The sequence below is a fragment of the Stegostoma tigrinum genome, chromosome 14 (genome assembly GCF_030684315.1).
Source record: "Stegostoma tigrinum isolate sSteTig4 chromosome 14, sSteTig4.hap1, whole genome shotgun sequence".
Lineage (NCBI taxonomy): Eukaryota > Metazoa > Chordata > Chondrichthyes > Orectolobiformes > Stegostomatidae > Stegostoma > Stegostoma tigrinum.
The window spans coordinates 60,770,112-60,789,477 of record NC_081367.1 but is presented as its reverse complement, the minus strand read 5'-3'; the positions used below and the strand labels follow the sequence as shown (position 1 = coordinate 60,789,477).

General features: G+C 44.8%; 1 protein-coding gene across 1 annotated transcript in view; it reads left to right on the top strand.

The window, feature by feature from the left end:
- phc3 (polyhomeotic homolog 3 (Drosophila)) overlaps positions 1-19,366 on the top strand; it is a 127,966-nt gene that overhangs the window by 41,679 nt on the left and 66,921 nt on the right. The window contains exons 3-4 of the mRNA XM_048542584.2: positions 5,728-5,886; positions 12,441-12,509. Coding sequence (XP_048398541.1) covers positions 5,728-5,886; positions 12,441-12,509 — 228 coding nt within the window. The remainder of the gene's footprint in view (positions 1-5,727; positions 5,887-12,440; positions 12,510-19,366) is intronic.

The following is a 19,366-nucleotide window of genomic DNA, read 5'->3' as shown; positions in this document are numbered from 1 at the left end:
TAAGGTGGAATAATGTTAAATTTTGGTTTCATCTGATTTTTTCTTGTAAGGTGAGCAAGTCGTTTTTTGATCAGTGATTTCAAGAAACTATATGATTTTAAAAAGATGATGAGCAAACCTGAGAAGGAGATTATTGCTAAGTTGTTTGCTGATTTGAAGTTTACAACCCAAAGAGAGAGAGAGAGACCCAGAACCAGGTTAATTCATAGATAAATGGCATATAAGAACAGAAATGCTATCAGTTTAACAGTCTCCATAACAGTCAGGACAGAAGGAGAAATGTCCTGAGTTGCTTAGCATAAATCTCTACAAGCGTGTGGACCTGCCAGGGAGGAAGACATGCAGCACGGTGGCTGAAAACATAAGTTTAAGGAACATCTGTGAAAGAAATGTTAATTAAGATAATAGCATTGAATGAATGTGCATAACTTGCTGAAAAGGAAACCAGTTACAGCTGCACCAACTGAACAGGAAGCTTTAACGTGGAGACACGGGTGATCCTTCACTCAGATTAGAGTATCTGTAATATTGTTGCTGGAGTAAGAGCATAGAACCTTTCCCTCAGAAAATTATAATGAGTTTATTCAAATCATTCTTGTATACTTCAATACAGTTTGTGTGTTCATTTAATACTTTCTAATATTCATTTGTTCAAAGTGCATTTGCAACCTTTAGTGAATATGTTCAGTGACTGTCCTCCACAGTAAATAGATCCTAAGTTCTGGTTTTACTTTCCGCCTATCAAGCCACGCCTCCCTGTGGGATCTGACTTGTTCTGTATTACCATCAGCTGGATAATAACATTATCTCCGTCTTAAATGGGAGATGCTTTATATTTAAATCACTGTCTAATTATAGTTCCTCCCATGAGATTAAATATCCTCCCAGCACCTTGTCAAGTCTTTACCAGAATCTTATACATTTCAATTAGATCACCTGTCATTCTTCTAAAACTCAATAGATGTAGGCATAATAATTCCAATTTTTCTTCATGAATTACTCATTCCAGGAATCAATCAAGTAAGCTTTCTGTAAGCTACTTCTCATGCAGTAATATCCTTTCTTAAGTAAGGAGATTAAAATTGTACATGGGACTCTTACCAATGTCCAGGACAAATGTAGCAAAATATCCGTATATACCGTTGTATCAGAGATAATGGGAACTGCAGATGCTGGAGAATCCAAGATAATAAAGTGTGAAGCTGGATGAACACAGCAGGCCAAGCAGCATCTCAGGAGCACAAAAGCTGATGTTTCGGGCCTAGACCCTTCATCTGATGAAGGGTCTAGGCCCGAAACGTCAGCTTTTGTGCTCCTGAGATGCTGCTTGGCCTGCTGTGTTCATCCAGCTTCACACTTTATTATCTTATATACCATTCCTCTTTTTAATAAACAACAGTATAGCAGTTACCTTCATCATCACTAGCAGTAGAGGTATGCTAACTATTTGTGATTCATAGACCAGGGCAACCAGATCCTGCTGCATCTCAAAGTTCTGCAATTTCTTTCCATTTAAATAGTATACTGCTTTTTGAATGCTCCTGCCAAAATGGCCAGATTCACATTTTCCCACATTATACTCCATGTGCCAAATTTGGCTGTTTGACAATAATTCTTCAACAGCATGATCTTTTTACTCTTCCACTGGCAAATTGCCATTCTTGGGTGTCTGAAATTTAAAAAAAAACTTAGGGTAATGGTGTGTTAAAACAGAGGAAAAAGTAATATGCCATCTACAGCTTGTAAATCAAAAGTGATTGTGAGATATGGGAGGTGAGAAGGAGAATTAACTATGAGGAGTCACCTTTTGTTGTTTCATCTCCATCAGTTGCCACAGCTTGAGCAATGCTCTTTTCATAATGGCCAGCACAATCTCTGCTGTGTGGATATGAACATCCATGCGTGCAGCTCCACTTCCAGTTAGTTCCTGCTGTCCCTGGTTCTACTGTACCTTCTCCTATAGGAAAGTTAGAGAGAGACATAGACAGGCTAAGTGAGTGGACGAAAAAACGTGGCTGATGGAATATGTGGGAAAGTGTGAAGTTATGCATTTTATCAAGATAGAATGCAAGAGCTGGATATTATTAAATGCAGAAAAACTGCAGAAAGCTACAGCACAGAAGGATTTGGGAGTGCATAAACCACGAACAGTTACCATACAAGCTCAACAGGGAAGGTAAATGAAATGTTGCTTTTGTGTCAAAGTGAATAGAGTGTAAAGGTGGGGAAGTGTCACTAAAATTATACAAGGCACTAGCTGGACCACAACTCAGACTGTGAAAAGCTTTGGTTCCCTTATCTAAGGAAAGACAAACTAGCATTGGAGGCAGGCCAGAGAAGGTTCAGAAAGTTGATTCCAGGGATGAAGATATCTTGTTGAGGAGAGGCAGTTCGGCCTAACCTCATTGGAATATAGATGAATATCAGGCAACCTTATTGAAACGTAAAAAAATTCGTTAGGTTACTTGACAGAGTAGGTGTAGGGAGGTTGTTTCCTGTTGTGGGGCATAATCTCAGAATTAGGTCAGTTAGAAAGACATAAGGAGGAATTTCTTCACTTAGTCATAAATTTGTGGAACTCTTTACTGCAGGGCTGTTGAGGCTGAAATATTAAGTATGTTCAAAATTGAGTTAGATTTTTAATTAAGAATGGAATCGAGGGTTATAGGGAAATGGCAGGAAAGTGAATTTGAGGATTATCAGATCAAACATGATTTCACAAATGACGCGGCTGACAGTGGGCCAAGTTGTCCACTTCTGCTCCTATATCTCATATTATAGAGTGTTGTGTGGATTTTTTTTTTCTTTATAGTAGGCACTGCTAGTTAGGCCAGCATTTATTTTGACCCAGGATTACTAATGCCGTTCCAAGGATGGTGAGCGGTGAGGAGAGGCAGATAGTGGTGTCCTTGTGTATCAGCTCGTTGAGGCCATAGTTTTGAAGGTGGTCTTCAAGGAGCCTTGATGAGGTGTTGCAGTGCATCCTGCAGATGGTCGACGCTGCTGCCACTATGCACCAGTAGCACAGGTAGCTCTCCTATAATACGATAGTTACATAGTTGTGTGACCTCTCACTGTAGATAATCGCCATTGAAAATTGTGTTATGGGGAAATGGCTATATCTGTGCAGCAGAAAGTTCGTGTTAGGCAAACAGCCATTTCACATTAACAAAATACGCGTTACCGTGGAACTACCTGTAAGGGGAATGAATATTCAACGTGTGAGATGGTGTACCAGTCAGTTGGGCTGCTTATTTGGCTAATGTGCCAGAAAGGACAAGCCTGACAGTATGTGCAAGATATGAGTTCAGCACAAACTGGGAATTCAACCTGTGTCTACAAGATGCACTAGGGACTGAACCAGATGGTTGCTGTTGGGCAGCGTTGAGTGGGAAATGGAGATGGTAGGGAGGGGATTGGTGAGGGGGTTGCTGGGGTGGTGCAGGGAGAGTTAGGAAGAAATATTGTGTCTTACGTGATATCAAAATGTGCTAAAGTGTTTTACAGACCATAATGTACTTGGAAGTGTAATCTCTACTCTATTAAAGGAAACATGGTAGCCAAATTGTACACAGCAGGCTTCTACAAATAGAGATAATGGGAACTGCAAATGCGGGAGAATCCAAGATAACAAAGTGTGGAGCTGGATGAACACAGTAGGCCAAGGAGCATCTTAGGAGCACAAAAGCTGACTTTTTGGGCCTAGACCCTTCATCAGAAAAGGGGGATGGGGAGAGGGTTCTGAAATAAAAAGGGAGAGAGGGGGAGGCGGATCGAAGGTGGATAGAGGAGAAGATAGGTGGAGAAGAGACAGACAAGTTGAAGGGGCGGGGATGGAGCCTGTAGAGTTGAGTGTAGGTGGGGAGGTAGGGAAGGGTTAGGTCAGTCCGTCAGGACGGACAGGTCAAGGGGGTGGGATGAGGTTAGGAGGTAGGGAATGGAGGTGCGACTTGAAGTGGGAGGATGGGATAGGTGAGAGAAAGAACAGAATAGGGAGGCGGGGACGAGCTGGGCTGGTTTTGGGATGCAGTGGTGGGAGGGGAGATACTCATACCTCACACCTTGTCCCCACAATAACCGCCGAAATAGAATCCGCTCATCCTCACATTCCACCCCACCAACCTCCGGATACCATGCATCATCCTCTGACACTTCTGTCACCTACAATCCGACCCCACCACCAAAGACGTTTTTCCAACCCCACCCTTGCCTGCCTTCTGGAAAGACCACTCTTCCAGGACTCCTTTGTGTGCTCCACACTCCCATCCAACCCCACCACACCCAGCACTTACCCTTGCAACCACAGGAAGTGCCCCCACACCTCCTCCCTCACCCACATTCCAGGCCCCAAGATGACTTTCCACATCAAGCAGATGTTCACTTGCACATCTGCTAATGTGGTATATTGTATCCATTGCACCCGGTGTGGCTTCCTCTACATTGGCGAAACCAAGCGGAGGCTTGGGGATCGCTTTGCACAACACCTCTGCTGGGTTCGCAACAAACAACTGCACCTCCCAGTCACGAATCATTTTAACTCCCCCTCTCATTCCTTAGACTACATGTCCATCCTAGCCTCCTGCAGTGCCACAATGATGCCACCTGAAGGTTGCAGCAACAGCAACCCATATTCCGCTTGGGGACCCTACAGGCCAATGGTATCAATGTGGATTTCACAAGCTTCAATATCTCCCTTCCATCCACTGCATCCCAAAACCAGCTCAGCTCATCCCACCTCCCTAACCTGTTCTTCCTCTCACCTATCCCCTCGTCTCACCTCAAGCCACATCTCCATTCCCTACCTCCTAACCTCATCCCGCCCCCTTGACCTGTCCATCGTCCCTGGACTGACCTATCCCCTCCCTACCTCCCCACCTACACTCACTTCTACTGGCTCCATCCCAGCCCCTTTAACTTGTCTGTCTTCTCTCCACCAATCTTCTCCTCTATCCACCTTCGATCTGCCTCCCCCTCTCTCCCTATTTATTTCAGAACCCTCTCCCCATCCCCCTTTTCTGATGAAGGGTCCAGGCCCGAGACGTCAGCTTTTGTGCTCCTGAGATGCTGCTTGGCCTGCTGTGTTCATCCAGCTCCACACTTTGTTATCTAAGCTTCTACAAACAATTTGATTATGATTTAGTTACATCATGTTGGTTGAGGGACAATTGTTGGCTGTGTTTTTCCTTTTTGAATAGGGTCTTGGTAAAATATTCCCTGACCGTAAGTACAGGCGGTTCTCCTATAACCAGATAGTTATACATTTGTGTGACCTCGCGCTATAGAAAATTGCCATAGAGGTGTGGGGGCACTTCCTGTGGTATTACAGGGAAATCACTGTATAAAGTTGCTATACCGGCACAGCTGAAAATTCACATTATCCAAACAGCTTCCACTGTTCATCAATTGTGTTACAGCCAATTCATGTTAATGAATCACGTGTTATAGCAGAACTATCTGTATTCCTTCATTAGTGCACGAGGAGGACCAGTCTTTATTTTCTGATTTAAGGCTGAAGCCCACTCAATCTGAGGCTATCAGTTGACCCACATGCGAACCATGTTGCAGGCTGCGGGTGTTGGAAAGGGGGAAGGGGGAACCACATTCTGTGCATATTTTTGTTAGTTCATGGAATGTGACACTGTCGCTAGCTAAGCCAGCATTTATTTCTGTTGTAATGAATGCACTTATTGAAGTTTGATGAGTTTTGCTGTATCTTGTGCACTACAGGTAATCCAGCAAGCTCTGCACCGACAGCCCAGTACTGCAGCCCAGTATCTACAGCAGATGTATGCGGCACAGCAGCAGCATTTAATGCTGCAAACTGCAGCACTCCAGCAACAGCACCTGAGCAGCACACAATTGCAAAGCCTGGCAGCTGTCCAGCAGGTGAGATGTCACATTCAAAGGCCAGGGAGCAATAACTCGGGAAAAATTACATTGGTGGGAAAGAACAAAAATAACAACATAAGAAATAGGAGCAGAAGTAGGCTCTGCAGCCCCTGAGGCCTGCCCATTCAACAAGATCATGACTAATCTGCTACAGGCCTCAACTCCTACATAGAACATAGAACATAGAACAGTACAGCACAGAACAGGCCCTTCAGCCCACAATGTTGTGCCGACCATTGATCCTCATGGATGCACCCTCAAATTTCTGTGACCATATGCATGTCCAGCAGTCTCTTAAATGACCCCAATGACCTTGCTTCCACAACTGCTGCTGGCAACGCATTCCATGCTCTCACAACTCTCTGCGTAAAGAACCTGCCTCTGACATCCCCTCTATACTTTCCACCAACCAGCTTAAAACTATGACCCCTCGTGCTAGCCATTTCTGCCCTGGGAAATAGTCTCTGGCTATCGACTCTATCTATGCCTCTCATTATCTTGTATACCTCAATTAGGTCCCCTCTCCTCCTCCTTTTCTCCAATGAAAAGAGACCGAGCTCAGTCAACCTCTCTTCATAAGATAAGCCCTCCAGTCCAGGCAGCATCCTGGTAAACCTCCTCTGAACCCTCTCCAAAGCATCCACATCTTTCCTATAATAGGGCGCCCAGAACTGGACGCAGTATTCCAAGTGCGGTCTAACCAAAGTTTTATAGAGCTGCAACAAGATCTCACGACTCTTAAACTCAATCCCCCTGTTAATGAAAGCCAAAACACCATATGCTTTCTTAACAACCCTGTCCACTTGGGTGGCCATTTTAAGGGATCTATGTATCTGCACACCAAGATCCCTCTGTTCCTCCACGCTGCCAAGAATCCTATCCTTAATCCTGTACTCAGCTTTCAAATTCGACCTTCCAAAATGCATCACCTCGCATTTATCCAGGTTGAACTCCATCTGCCACCTCTCAGCCCATCTCTGCATCCTGTCAATGTCCCGCTGCAGCCTACAACAGCCCTCTACACTGTCAACGACACCTCCGACCTTTGTGTCGTCTGCAAACTTGCTGACCCATCCTTCAATTCCCTCGTCCAAGTCATTAATAAAAATTACAAACAGTAGAGGCCCAAGGACAGAGCCCTGTGGAACCCCACTCACCACTGACTTCCAGGCAGAATATTTTCCTTCTACTACCACTCGCTGTCTTCTGTTGGCCAGCCAATTCTGTATCCAAGCAGCTAAGTTCCCCTGTATCCCATTCCTCTTGACCTTCTGAATGAGCCTTCCATGGGGAACCTTATCAAATGCCTTACTGAAGTCCATATACACCACATCCACAGCTTGACCCTCATCAACCTTACTAGTCACATCCTCAAAAAACTCGATAAGGTTTGTAAGGCATGACCTACCCCTCACAAAGCCGTGTTGACTGTATTTGATCAAGCCATGCTCTTCCAGATGGTCATAAATCTTATCCCTCAGAATCCTTTCTAACACCTTGCAGACGACAGACGTGAGACTTACCGGTCTATAATTGCCGGGGATTTCCCTATTTCCTTTCTTGAAGAGAGGAATTACATTTGCCTCTCTCCAGTCCTCAGGTACGACTCCAGTGGAGAGCGAGGATGCAAAGATCTTCGCAAGTGGCGAAGCAATTGCATTTCTCGCTTCCCAAAGCAGCCGAGGACAAATCTGATCCGGGCCTGGCGACTTGTCAATCTTAATGTTTGACAAAATTTTCAGTACATCAGCTTCCTCTATCTCTATCCATTCCAGCATGCACACCTGCTCTTCAAAGGTTTCATTCACTACACAGGTCGTTTCTTTCGTAAAGACAGAAGCAAAAAACTCATTTAGGGCTTCCCCTACCTCCTCAGGCTCCACACACAAGTTCCCTATGCTATCCCTGATCGGCCCTACTCTTTCTTTGACCATTCTCTTATTCCTCACGTAAGTGTAAAATGCCTTTGTGTTTTCCCGGATTCCTTCTGCCAAGCCTTTCTCGTGCCCCCTCCTGGCTCTCCTCAGACCATTTTTGAGCTCCTTCCTTGCCTGCATGTAATCCTCTCCAGCTGAACTTGACCCTAGCTTCCTCCACCTTATGTAAGCTCCTGTTTAATGTCAGATGAGCAGAGGTATCAACTCCTTAATATTTCAAAAACTATTGACCTCCTCTTTAAATTCTTACAGTGATCTAGCCTCCACAGCCCTTTGGGGTTGAGAACTCCAGACATTCACTACCCTGTGGGAAAAGAAATTCCTTTCCATCTTAGTTTTAAATGAGTGCCATCTTATTCTGCAGTTGCACTCCCAAGTTTGAGATTCCTTCACAAGTGGAAGCAGCCCCTCAATATCTATATTGTAAATCCCCTGACGGAATTTTCTGTGTTTCAATAAGATCACCCTTCATTTTTTTCAAACTGGAATGAATACGGTTTAGCTATTCTTTAGAAGCCAACCCCTTTGTCCCAAGAATCAGCCTAATGGATCTCTTTTGAACAACCTCCATTGTCAGGATATGTTTTAAAGTGGAGGGCCCAAACTGTGAACAGTATTCCACATGTGACCTGATCAATACCCTGTACAATTAGAACAAGAATTCTCTGTTTTTAAACTCCAATCCTCTAACAGTAATGGCCAAAATTGCATTTGTGTTTTTATTAATTTGCTGCACGTCTCTACTAACTTTTTTGTGTCTCATAGACAAGAACACCCAGATCTCTATTGCTCTTTTTAGGAGTCTCTCGCGTTTAAATAATAGTCTGCCTTATGATTTTTCCAACCAAAGTGCATAATCTCAGGTTTTCCCACGTTAAATTCCATCTGCCAAGTCTTTGCCCTGTCACTCAACCTAATTATATCCATTTGCAGATTCTTTAATTCGTTATCACAGCATATAATCCCACTTATTTTTATATTATCAGCAAATCTCGCTGGCGTCTCCTCCAATTCATTAATATAGATAGTTAATAATTGAGGTCCTAGGACTGACCTTTGTGCTATTCCATTAGTTGTGTCTTTCAAACCTGAAAAATACCCATTAATCCTGACTCTGCCTGCTATGTGTCAACCAATCTTCAATCTGTGCTGTTACATTACCCCAATATATGAGCTCTCGTGATACATTGTGCCATATGCTTTCATCTGTTATCTTATTAAATGTCTGCTGAAAATCCAAATACTCTAAATTTACTGGTTCCCAGAGTTTATCAACTCTGCTTGTTATATTCTCAAAGAACTCTAGTAAATTTGCAACATATGACTTCCCTTTCTTCAAACCATGTTAACTCTGTTTGATTGCATTCAACATTTCTAAATGTGCTGCTGTTTCTTTCCGCACAGATTTTGGTATTTGCCTAATGACAGATGCCGGGCTAACTAGCCAGTCATTTCCTGATTTTTGTCTCTGTCTCTTCTTGACAGGGGCATGACATTAGTATTTTCCAATCTGTTGGAACTCTTTTCGAATCCAGTGAATTCTGGAATAATTTCTGTGCACATATGGTCTGAAGTCTTTGATGGTGTAACAATTCAGTCCATCTTACACCGACCTTTCACTTACATTCGAGTGAATAAGGCAATTTATGTTATCAGTTCCTCTAGCGAGATTTATATAAATGAATCTGTGTAGTAACAATGTGAATTTTAAAATAATGGGCATCACTTTGACTTTGGTGGTGTAAAATTGTGACACTAATTCAGATTTAATAACTGATGAAAATCAACAGGAGAGATGTAGTTATTTTAATCAACCTGTTCAGATGTGTTATACCTGGGAGCAGGTAGGACTTAAATCTGGTCATTTGGCTCAGAGGCAGGAACTCTGTGTCAGATCAGTGGGACACATTCAAGAAGGAGATAGCAAGAGTAGAGGCCAACATGTTCCAAGAAAACTAAAGGGTGGGGCCAACAGATCCAGGAAACTGTGGAAATCAAGGAATATTAGGATTGAATTAAGAGAAAATAGGAAGTTTATGGCAAATATGGAGGGCTCCAAACAGCAAAAGCTCTAGAGGATTATATAATGTGCAAGGGAGAACTTCAAAAGGAAATTAAGACAGCCAAAAGGGGGCATGAAAGGATAATGGCAGGTAAAATATAGGAAAACCTTAGTATTTTGCGAGTGGTATTTTGTAAATGGAGCTGGAGGACGTTTGTTATTCATTGACAGGATGTGGATATCGCTGGCTAGGCCAGTGTTTGTTGCTCATCCCAATCTGAAGTGACGTGCAGGACAGAACAGGTAAGGCAACTTCCTTCCATAAAGGATGTTAGTGATCCAGTTGGGTTTTTCCAACAATTGAAACAGTTTTGTGGCTATCATCAAACTCTTAATTTGCGTGTTTTTTTAAAATTTAATTCAGCTTCCACTATCTGCCATGGTGGGGTTTGCAACCTATAGTTAGGGTTCTAAATGAATATTTTGTGCCAGTCTTCACCAATGAGAGGGATGGTATGAGTATAGAAATCAGGGAGAGGGATTTGATATAATTAAAGAAATTAATATAGACAGGAAGTTTTAGTGGTCTGACACACTTAAAAGTAAATAAATCTCCAGAATGGGATGAAATGCATCCTAAGCTTATGAGTGAGGCAAGGGAGGAAAAAGCAAGGCCCTGGCGATAATTTTCAACTCCTCTCTATCCATAAGACCATAAGACATAGGAGTGGACACAGGACAGGTGCCAAAGGACTGGAGGACAGCCAATGTTCAAGAAGAGAGGAAGGGATAAACTAGGAAATGACAGACCTGTCAGTTTACTTCAGTATTGGAAAAACTGTTGGAAGCACTTTTGATGGTCAGAAATAATCTGCACTTGGATAAGCAAGGATTGATTAAGAACAGTCATCATGGTTCTGTTAAGGAAAGATCACGTCTGACCAATTTGATTGAATTTTATGATCAGTTGTCCAGGTGAGGGCAATGAATTTGATGTAGTCTACTTGAACTTCAGCAAGGTTTTTTTATAAGGCCTCCCCAAGGGAGACTGACAACAAAGGTAAGAGCACTTGGTTTCCAGGAAATTTTGGCAAATTGGATGAGAAATTGGCTGAGTGGTAGGAAACAGAGGGTGATGGCCAAAGGAAGTTTTGTGACTGGAGGCATTTGTTCAGTACACTCCTGCAGAGATCAGTTTATGGTGTACATAAATGATTTTGATTTGAATAGAGAAGGTTTAATCAGTAAGTTGGCAGATGAAATAAAACTTTCTCGTGTGGTAAGTAGTGAGAAGGGTAGCCTTAGATTACAGCAGAATGTAGGTAGCTGGCCAGATGGGCTGACCAGTAGCAAATGAAATTCAATCTGGATAAGTGTTAGATGAATCTCTTGTATAGGAGAAACAAGTAAGGGGAATGCATGATAAATTGGACACTGGAATGCCCTGCCAATCAGAGGGACCTCAGTGTGCATGTCCGCTAGTCCCTCAAGGTAGCAGGACAGGTAGACATAGTGGTTAAAAAGGCACAGAGGATATTTGCCTTTATTGTTTTAGGAGCAAAGAAGTTATGCTGGAATTCTGTAAAATGTTGGTTAGGGCACAGTACAAGTATTGTGTACAGTTCTGGAATGCACATCCTTGGAGGGGGTGCAAAGGTGACTGACCAGGATGTTGCCTATGTCGGAGAGATTTAGTTTTGATGAGAGATTGGACAGACCGAAGTTGTTTCCCTTGGAACGGAAGAGGCTGAGGGGGAATATGATTGAGATGTATGAAATTGAGGGGCTTGGGTAGGATAGACAGGAAGGAACTTTTTCCCCTTGGTGGATTAACCACTACGCAGGGGTCATTGATTTGAGGTAATGGGCAGGAGGTATAGAGGGAATGCGTGGAATTTTTATTTTAATCCCAGAAGGTAGAGGGAATCTGGATCTCACTGCTTGTAAAAGTGGTAGAGGCAGAAACCCTCATAATGTTTAGAAAGTATTTAGATCTGCACTTGCAATGTCAAAGCATTCAAGGGCCAAGTGCTGAAAAATGGGAGTAGAATAGTTAAGTGCTTTTTTTTAATGGGCTGAAAGGCCTTTGTGCACATTCTCAACTCTCCCAATATGATTCATTTCTTTGTGACATGTTCATTTAGCAACTGCATCTGTTGTTCTGAAAGATCCTTTCATCATGTCACTGAGCTTTTAATATCTCCTCCATAACCACCTTCTGTTACTAGCCTTTTGAAAAACATCTTCTCACAGCAAGTAGCTTGTGTTTGCGACATATTGCCTTGATGTTTGGTTGGGGGCAGGTTCAACTGAGGCATTCAGCAGGGAATTGGATGTTTATTGAAATATAAACAATGTACATGGCTACAAGTAAAAGGCAGGAGTTTTACAATGTGTCAGAATGCTCAGAAAACTGATGTAGACACAGTGGGCAGAATGGCCTCCTTCTGCACTGTAACAATTCTGTGATTCTATGCAAAGCATGAATTAAGCATTCTGATTTATGAGTAACAAGGGCTTCACAAACAAGATAACTGACACACTTTATTGGCCACTGCGCTGTTTTCGTGCACTGTGCAGGTAACTGATTATTTTTCATACTCCATTTTCAGGCAGGAGGGCGTCAGTCTTCTTCACCTACTGGGAGCATCAGCCAACAATCAAGTGTATCACAGACCTCAGTAAGTCTCAGCAACCTTCTTGATATCTTAGTGCTAATTCGTATGTAGGTCTTTGTCAATTCTTTTGGAGCCACCTTTTGAAACAACTGTCTGTGGCTGAGATTTTTAACAAGAGGTTTTGTTACTTGTTTTATTTTCTCAATGGTTAAGTGCCTCAAAAAGAGTGTGCTTCAGGATCCTGTGCTCCCAGTGGGGAACTAATTTTGAAGAAAGTACAGATTGGCAGCCCACAGTCTATCCAACAGTTAAAATGAACAGAGGGAAAATTGCAAGCTGCGCAGTCACTACTTCCTGGAAAATTCAGCTTCTCACAGGAGGCATAACATCGTGAAAATGCCTCTTCAGTGGTGTGGTATGGCATGTTTTCTGGACTTGGGTTAGATGTAGAAGGACTCATTCAGTCTACTGATCTTTAACTGAGCAACTTTTTTTTGAACCATAGCAAGCACGTGTTTTCTTAAACTGTTTCAGCCCCCACAAAAAAGAATTTTCCCTTTCTAAGTTTCCAGTGGGTCATATTGATTTCTTAAAGTAAGTTGCCTCATTTCTTTTGGTGATAATGGGAACTGCAGATGCTGGAGAATCCAAGATAACGAAATGTGAGGCTGGACGAACACAGCAGGCCAAGCAGCATCTCAGGAGCACAAAAGCTGATGTTTCACGCCTAGACCCTTCATCAGAGAGGGGGATGGGGTGAGGGTTCTGGAATAAATAGGGAGAGAGGGGGAGGCGGACCGAAGATGGAGAGAAAAGAAGATAGGTGGAGGGGAGAGTATAGGTGGGGAGGTGGGGAGGGGATAGGTCAGTCCAGGGAAGACGGACAGGTCAAGGAGGTGGGATGAGGTTAGTAGGTAGGAGATGGAGGTGCGGCTTGGGGTGGGAGGAAGGGATGGGTGAGAGGAAGAACAGGTTAGGGATGCAGAGACAGGCTGGGCTGGTTTTGGGATGCAGTGGGTGGAGGGGAAGAGCTGGGCTGGTTGTGTGGTGCAGTGGGGGGAGGGGACGAACTGGGCTGGTTTTGGGATGCGGTGGGGGAAGGGGAGATTTTGAAGCTGGTGAAGTCCACATTGATACCATTGGGCTGCAGGGTTCCCAAGCGGAATATGAGATGCTGCTCCTGCAACCTTCGGGTGGCATCAGTGTGGCACTGCAGGAGGCCCATGGTGGGCATGTCATTTAAAGAATGGGAGGGGGAGTGGAAATGGTTTGCGACTGGGAGGTGCAGTTGTTTGTTGCGAACTGAGCGGAGGTGTTCTGCAAAGCGGTCCCCAAGCCTCCGCTTGGTTTCCCCAATGTAGAGAAAGCCACACCGGGTACAGTGGAAACAGTATACCACATTGGCAGATGTGCAGGTGAACCTCTGCTTAATGTGGATCGTCATCTTGGGGCCTGGGATAGGGGTGAAGGGAGGAGGTGTGGGGGCAAGTGTAGCATTTCCTGCGGTTGCAGGGGAAGGTGCCGGGTGTGGTGGGGTTGGAGGACAGTGTGGAGCGAACAAGGGAGTCACGGAGAGAGTGGTCTCTCCGAAAGCAGACAGGGGTGGGGATGGAAAAATGTCTTGGGTGGTGGGGTCGGATTGTAGCTGACGGAAGTGTCGGAGGATGATGCGTTGTATCCGGAGGTTGGTGGGGTAGTGTGTGAGAACGAGGGGGATCCTCTTTGGGCGGTTGTGGCAGGGGCAGGGTGTGAGGGATGTGTTGCGGGAAATGCGGGAGACGCGGTCAAGGGCGTCTATCTCCTTCCCAAAATCCACAAACGTGCCTGCCCTGGTCGACCCATCGCCTCAGCCTGCTCCTGCCCCACCGAACTCATCTCCACCTATCTGGACTCCATTTTCTCCCCTTTGGTCCAGGAACTCCCTACCTACATCTGTGACACCACCCATGCCCTCCACCTCCTCCAGGAATCCAATTCCCTGGCCCTCAACACCTCATTTTCACCATGGATGTCCAGTCCCTATACACCTGTATTCCGCATGCAGATGGCCTCAAGGCCCTCCGCTTCTTCCTGTCCCGCAGGCCCGACCAGTCCCCATCCACCGACACCCTCATCCGCCTAGCCGAACTTGTCCTCACCCTCAACAACTTCTCTTTCGATTCCTCCCACTTCCTACAGACTAAGGGGATGGCCATGGGCACCCGCATGGGCCCCAGCTATGCCTGCCTCTTTGTAGGTTACTTGGAACAGTCCCTCTTCCGCACCAACACAGGCCCCAAACCCCACCTCTTCCTCCGTTATATTGATGACTGTATTGGCGCCACCTCTTCCCCCCCCTGAGGAACTCGAACAGTTCATCCACTTCACCAACACCTTCCGCCCCAACCTTCAGTTCACCTGGGCCATCTCCAGCAAATCCCTCACCTTCCTGGATCTCTCAGTCTCCATCTCAGGCAACCAGCTTGTAACTGATGTCCATTTCAAGCCCACCGACTCCCACAGCTACCTAGAATACACCTCCTCCCACCCACCCTCCTGCAAAAATTCCATCCCCTATTCCCAATTCCTCCGCCTCCGCCGCATCTGCTCCCAGGATGAGGCATTCCACTCCCGCACATCCCAGATGTCCAAGTTCTTCAAGGACCGCAACTTTCCCCCCACAGTGGTCGAGAACGCCCTTGACCGTGTCTCCCGCATTTCCCGCAACACATCCCTCATACCCCGCCCCCGCCACAACTGCCCAAAGAGGATCCCCCTCGTTCTCACACACCACCCCACCAACCTCCGGATACAACGCATCATCCTCCGACACTTCCGCCATCTACAATCTGACCCCACCACCCAAGACATTTTTCCATCCCCACCCTTGTCTGCTTTCCGGAGAGACCACTCTCTCCGTGACTCCCTTGTTCGCTCCACACTGCCCTCCAACCCCACCACACCCGGCACCTTCCCCTGCAACCGCAGAAAATGCTACACTTGCCCCCACACCTCCTCCCTCACCCCTATCCCAGGCCCCAAGATGACATTCCACATTAAGCAGAGGTTCACCTGCACATCTGCCAATGTGGTATACTGCATCCACTGTACCTGGTGCGGCTTCCTCTACATTGGGGAAACCAAGCAGAGGCTTGGGGACCGCTTTGCAGAACGCCTCCGCTCAGTTCGCAACAAACAACTGCACCTCCCAGTCGCAAACCATTTCCACTCCCCCTCCCATTCTCTAGATTACATGTCCATCATGGGCCTCCTGCAGTGCCACAATGATGCCACCTGAAGGTTGCAGGAACAGCAACTCATATTCCGCCTGGGAACCCTGCAGCCTAATGGTATCAATGTGGACTTCACCATTTTCAAAATCTCCCCTTCCTCTACTGCATCCCTAAACCAGCCCAGTTCGTCCCCTCCCCCCACTGCACCACACAACCAGCCCAGCTCTTCCCCCCCACCCACTGCATCCCAAAACCAGTCCAACCTGTCTCTGCCTCCCTAACCGGTTCATCCTCTCACCCATCCCTTCCTCCCACCCCAAGCCGCACCTCCATCTCCTACCTACTAACCTCATCCCACCTCCATGACCTGTCCGTCTTCCCTGGACTGACCTCTCCCCTCCCCACCTATACTCTCCCCTCCACCTATCTTCTTTTCTCTCCATCTTCGGTCCGCCTCCCCTTCTCTCCCTATTTATTCCAGAACCCTCACCCCATCCCCCTCTCTGATGAAGGGTCTAGGCGTGAAACGTCAGCTTTTGTGCTCCTGAGATGCTGCTTGGCCTGCTGTGTTCGTCCAGCCTCACATTTCGTTATCTTGCCTCATTTCTCTTGTTACTTAAATGACTATTTTAGTGCAATCTCTCAGTTGTTTTGATGGATTTACCTTTATCCCCTCTCTGTTCATAATGAGTTGTGGCAGCATATGGCACATCCACAACAAAGAATAGTACTGCTCTGCAACGTATGAAGGACAAGAGACTGACCCTGGATAATTGGCTCTGACTTATCTATCCCTCCAATCACATTGCTGTCAACCCAGCTAAGGCTCCATTGTCATTCATAGAGTCACAGAGTTTTTACAGCTCAGTTAAAAGGCCCTTTGGTTCAACGTTTGGCTCTGATTATCGAGCATCTCACTCTTCTAATACCATTTTCAAGCACTTGCTCTGTAGGCTTGTGTGCTCTGGTGTTTCAAGTGCTCATCTAAATGTTTCTTAAATATCATGATAGTTCCCGCCTCTACCATCCTTTCAGGCAGTGTGTTACAGATGCCCAACATCTTCTGGGTGAAAATACCTTTCCTCAAATCCGCTCTGAACATTCCCTTCAAATTGTGCTCCATGTTATTGACTCCTCTACTAATAGGAAAAGTTCCTCTCAATTTACCCTATCTCTTAACTTGGTACATCTCAGACAGGTACCTCCTCAGCCTTCTCTGCTGTAAGGAAGATAACCTCAGGCAAATTAGTCTTTCTTAATAGGTGATTTGCCCCGGCTCAGGCAAAATCCTGGTGAGTCTTTTCTGCACCCTCTCTAGTGTAATCACATCCTTTCTATCATGTGGCAATTAAAACTACGCACAGTAGTGCAGCTATGCATAACCAATGTTGTATTCAGCTCCATCCAAACCTCCTTGATCTTGTATTCAACGTTTTAACTAATAAAAGCAAACATCCCACTTGCCTCCTTAACTAGCTTATTACCTGTCCTGCTGCCTTCAAGGATCAATGGATATGCACACCAAGATCCCTATGACCATCTATATTTCTTCAGGCCCTACCATTCATTGTGTACTCCTTTTAATTGTTAGTCCACCCAAAATGTGTTGCCTCACACTTACTGTTTAGGGAGTTTTTTTTATTGTTTTGTGGAATGTGTGTGTTGCTAGAAAAGCCAGAATTTGTTGCTCATCCTTAATTTCTCTGTAATGTAGTGGCTTGCTAGCCCATTACAGTGAGCAGCTATGAATCAATGACATTGCTGTTGGTCTGGAGCCACGTGTCAGGGTGGCAGATATTCCTTCTCTAAAGGGCATGAGTGAACCTGCTAGGTTTGTTTTATGACAGTTGATGGAGGTTCCTTGGTCACTATTACTGACACTAGTTTTATACTCCTTCACCTGCTGTGGTGGGATTTAAACCTTTGTACATTAAGCAATGGCTTGAGCCTCTGGATTACTGGTGTAGTGATATTGCCACAATGCTACTCTCTCCACACCACCCCAACCCAAGCCACAATTTTAACCTTTTATATTGGATCACTTGTATGGCCAGTAGTGATCTGGTGAAGTAAAGCAGACTGTATCATAGCTACTGTGTTCGAACTTTAAATTGCTTCATCTCTTATTGATGCTGTTTAGTTTGGATTTGTCAAACCCATTATCCAGCTCCTATTGCTTACATCATTCCACCAGTGGACTTGTTTCTGACATTACAGCACTTCATAAGTACTTCATTAACTGCAGGGTGGTTGTGAAAATAGCTACCTTGAGTGCATGTCTGTACTTGAAGACTCACAAGTAACTGAGTCTGTGATTTTCTAACTAGGATCACAAATAATGATGGTTGTGGTAAAGACCCAGCCCAGCCTGTTCTTCATAACTATCACCCCTTCTACATCACAGCTGATGCACCTAGGGCACTGACGTGGGAGAGCTGAGAAACCTATGACTAATGAGGGGTATCAAAATCTGTAAGCCTCTCTTAATCCTGTCGCAGATCAAAATGCGTACATTAGAACTGTCTGATCCTGAGTATTGTTATGTGGTTTTACCTGATATGTAAGTATAGAATTTATATCAAGTTATTTACCTTAGATATATAAAATGGTGAGTTATGCACCAGCTGAAAATATTCACCGCTTCTTGAAGATTTGCACTTTTCTAGGTGTCACAAGTTGAAGCATTCTAGAATAACAAAGTATTTTCACTTCCGTGTTCTCGACTCTTTCAGTTCGGTTCCACTTTGCATATACTCCCAAGACAACCCTGAACAAAGTCAACAACTTCTGTGACTGCACTTGCGGTGATTCTCCATCTCATCACACTTGACATTTCTCCAGTTTCAGACCTGGTCTGATCACAGTGTGTACTTGCACTGTCTTTCCTAAGTTTGTTTGATTTATTATTGTGTGTACTGAAGTACAGTGAACAGCTTTGTTTATGAGCAGTGCAGGCAGATCATAGTAAGCAAGGATGTACAGATCAAAAAGACTTAGACAAAGGCATTCAGGTTACTTTGCACAGGGTATGCGCTAGGCGAGATCAATGTAAGCTAGAATAGCATTATTTGAGGTAGAGAGTCCATTCTTCAGTCAAATAACAGCCAGGAAGTAGCTCTTCCTAAATCTGCTTGTGCATGTGTGCAGGCTTCTGTATCTCCTGCCTGCCTGACAGAAGAGGTTGGAGGAGATCATTACCGGGGTGCAGTGGGTCTTTGATAATGTTGGCATCCTTTCCACAGCAATGGCATGTGCAAATGGATTTCATGGATGGAAGGTTGGCTTTTGTGATGCTCTGGGCTGTGCACACAACCTTCTGTAGTTTCTACCGTCCTGGGCAGAGCAGTTATCATACCATGCCATTATGACAATGGTCTTTCATGCTTTTACATTTATTTGTCCCAAGGCTGTCAATGTATCCCTGGAAATTACTTATTCTCCAGCTTTTGCAGTGACTGTTCCAGTTCCCCAAGGATCCAGTCTTAGCTCCGAGCAGATTCTGCACTGTCATACTAATTATCCTGCACAGAAGTTTATTCTTGTTTACATCAGTTCCTAAACAATCAGTTGTAGCTTCAGCATTCTTGGCAGTGAATTCTGTCTCCATTCCTAAATATTTACCCTTCATGGCCCTGTGGACCTATCTTTGTCTCCTCTCTCACTTTCACATCTACATATTCTCCTATGGACTTAATTGATATGAATGCT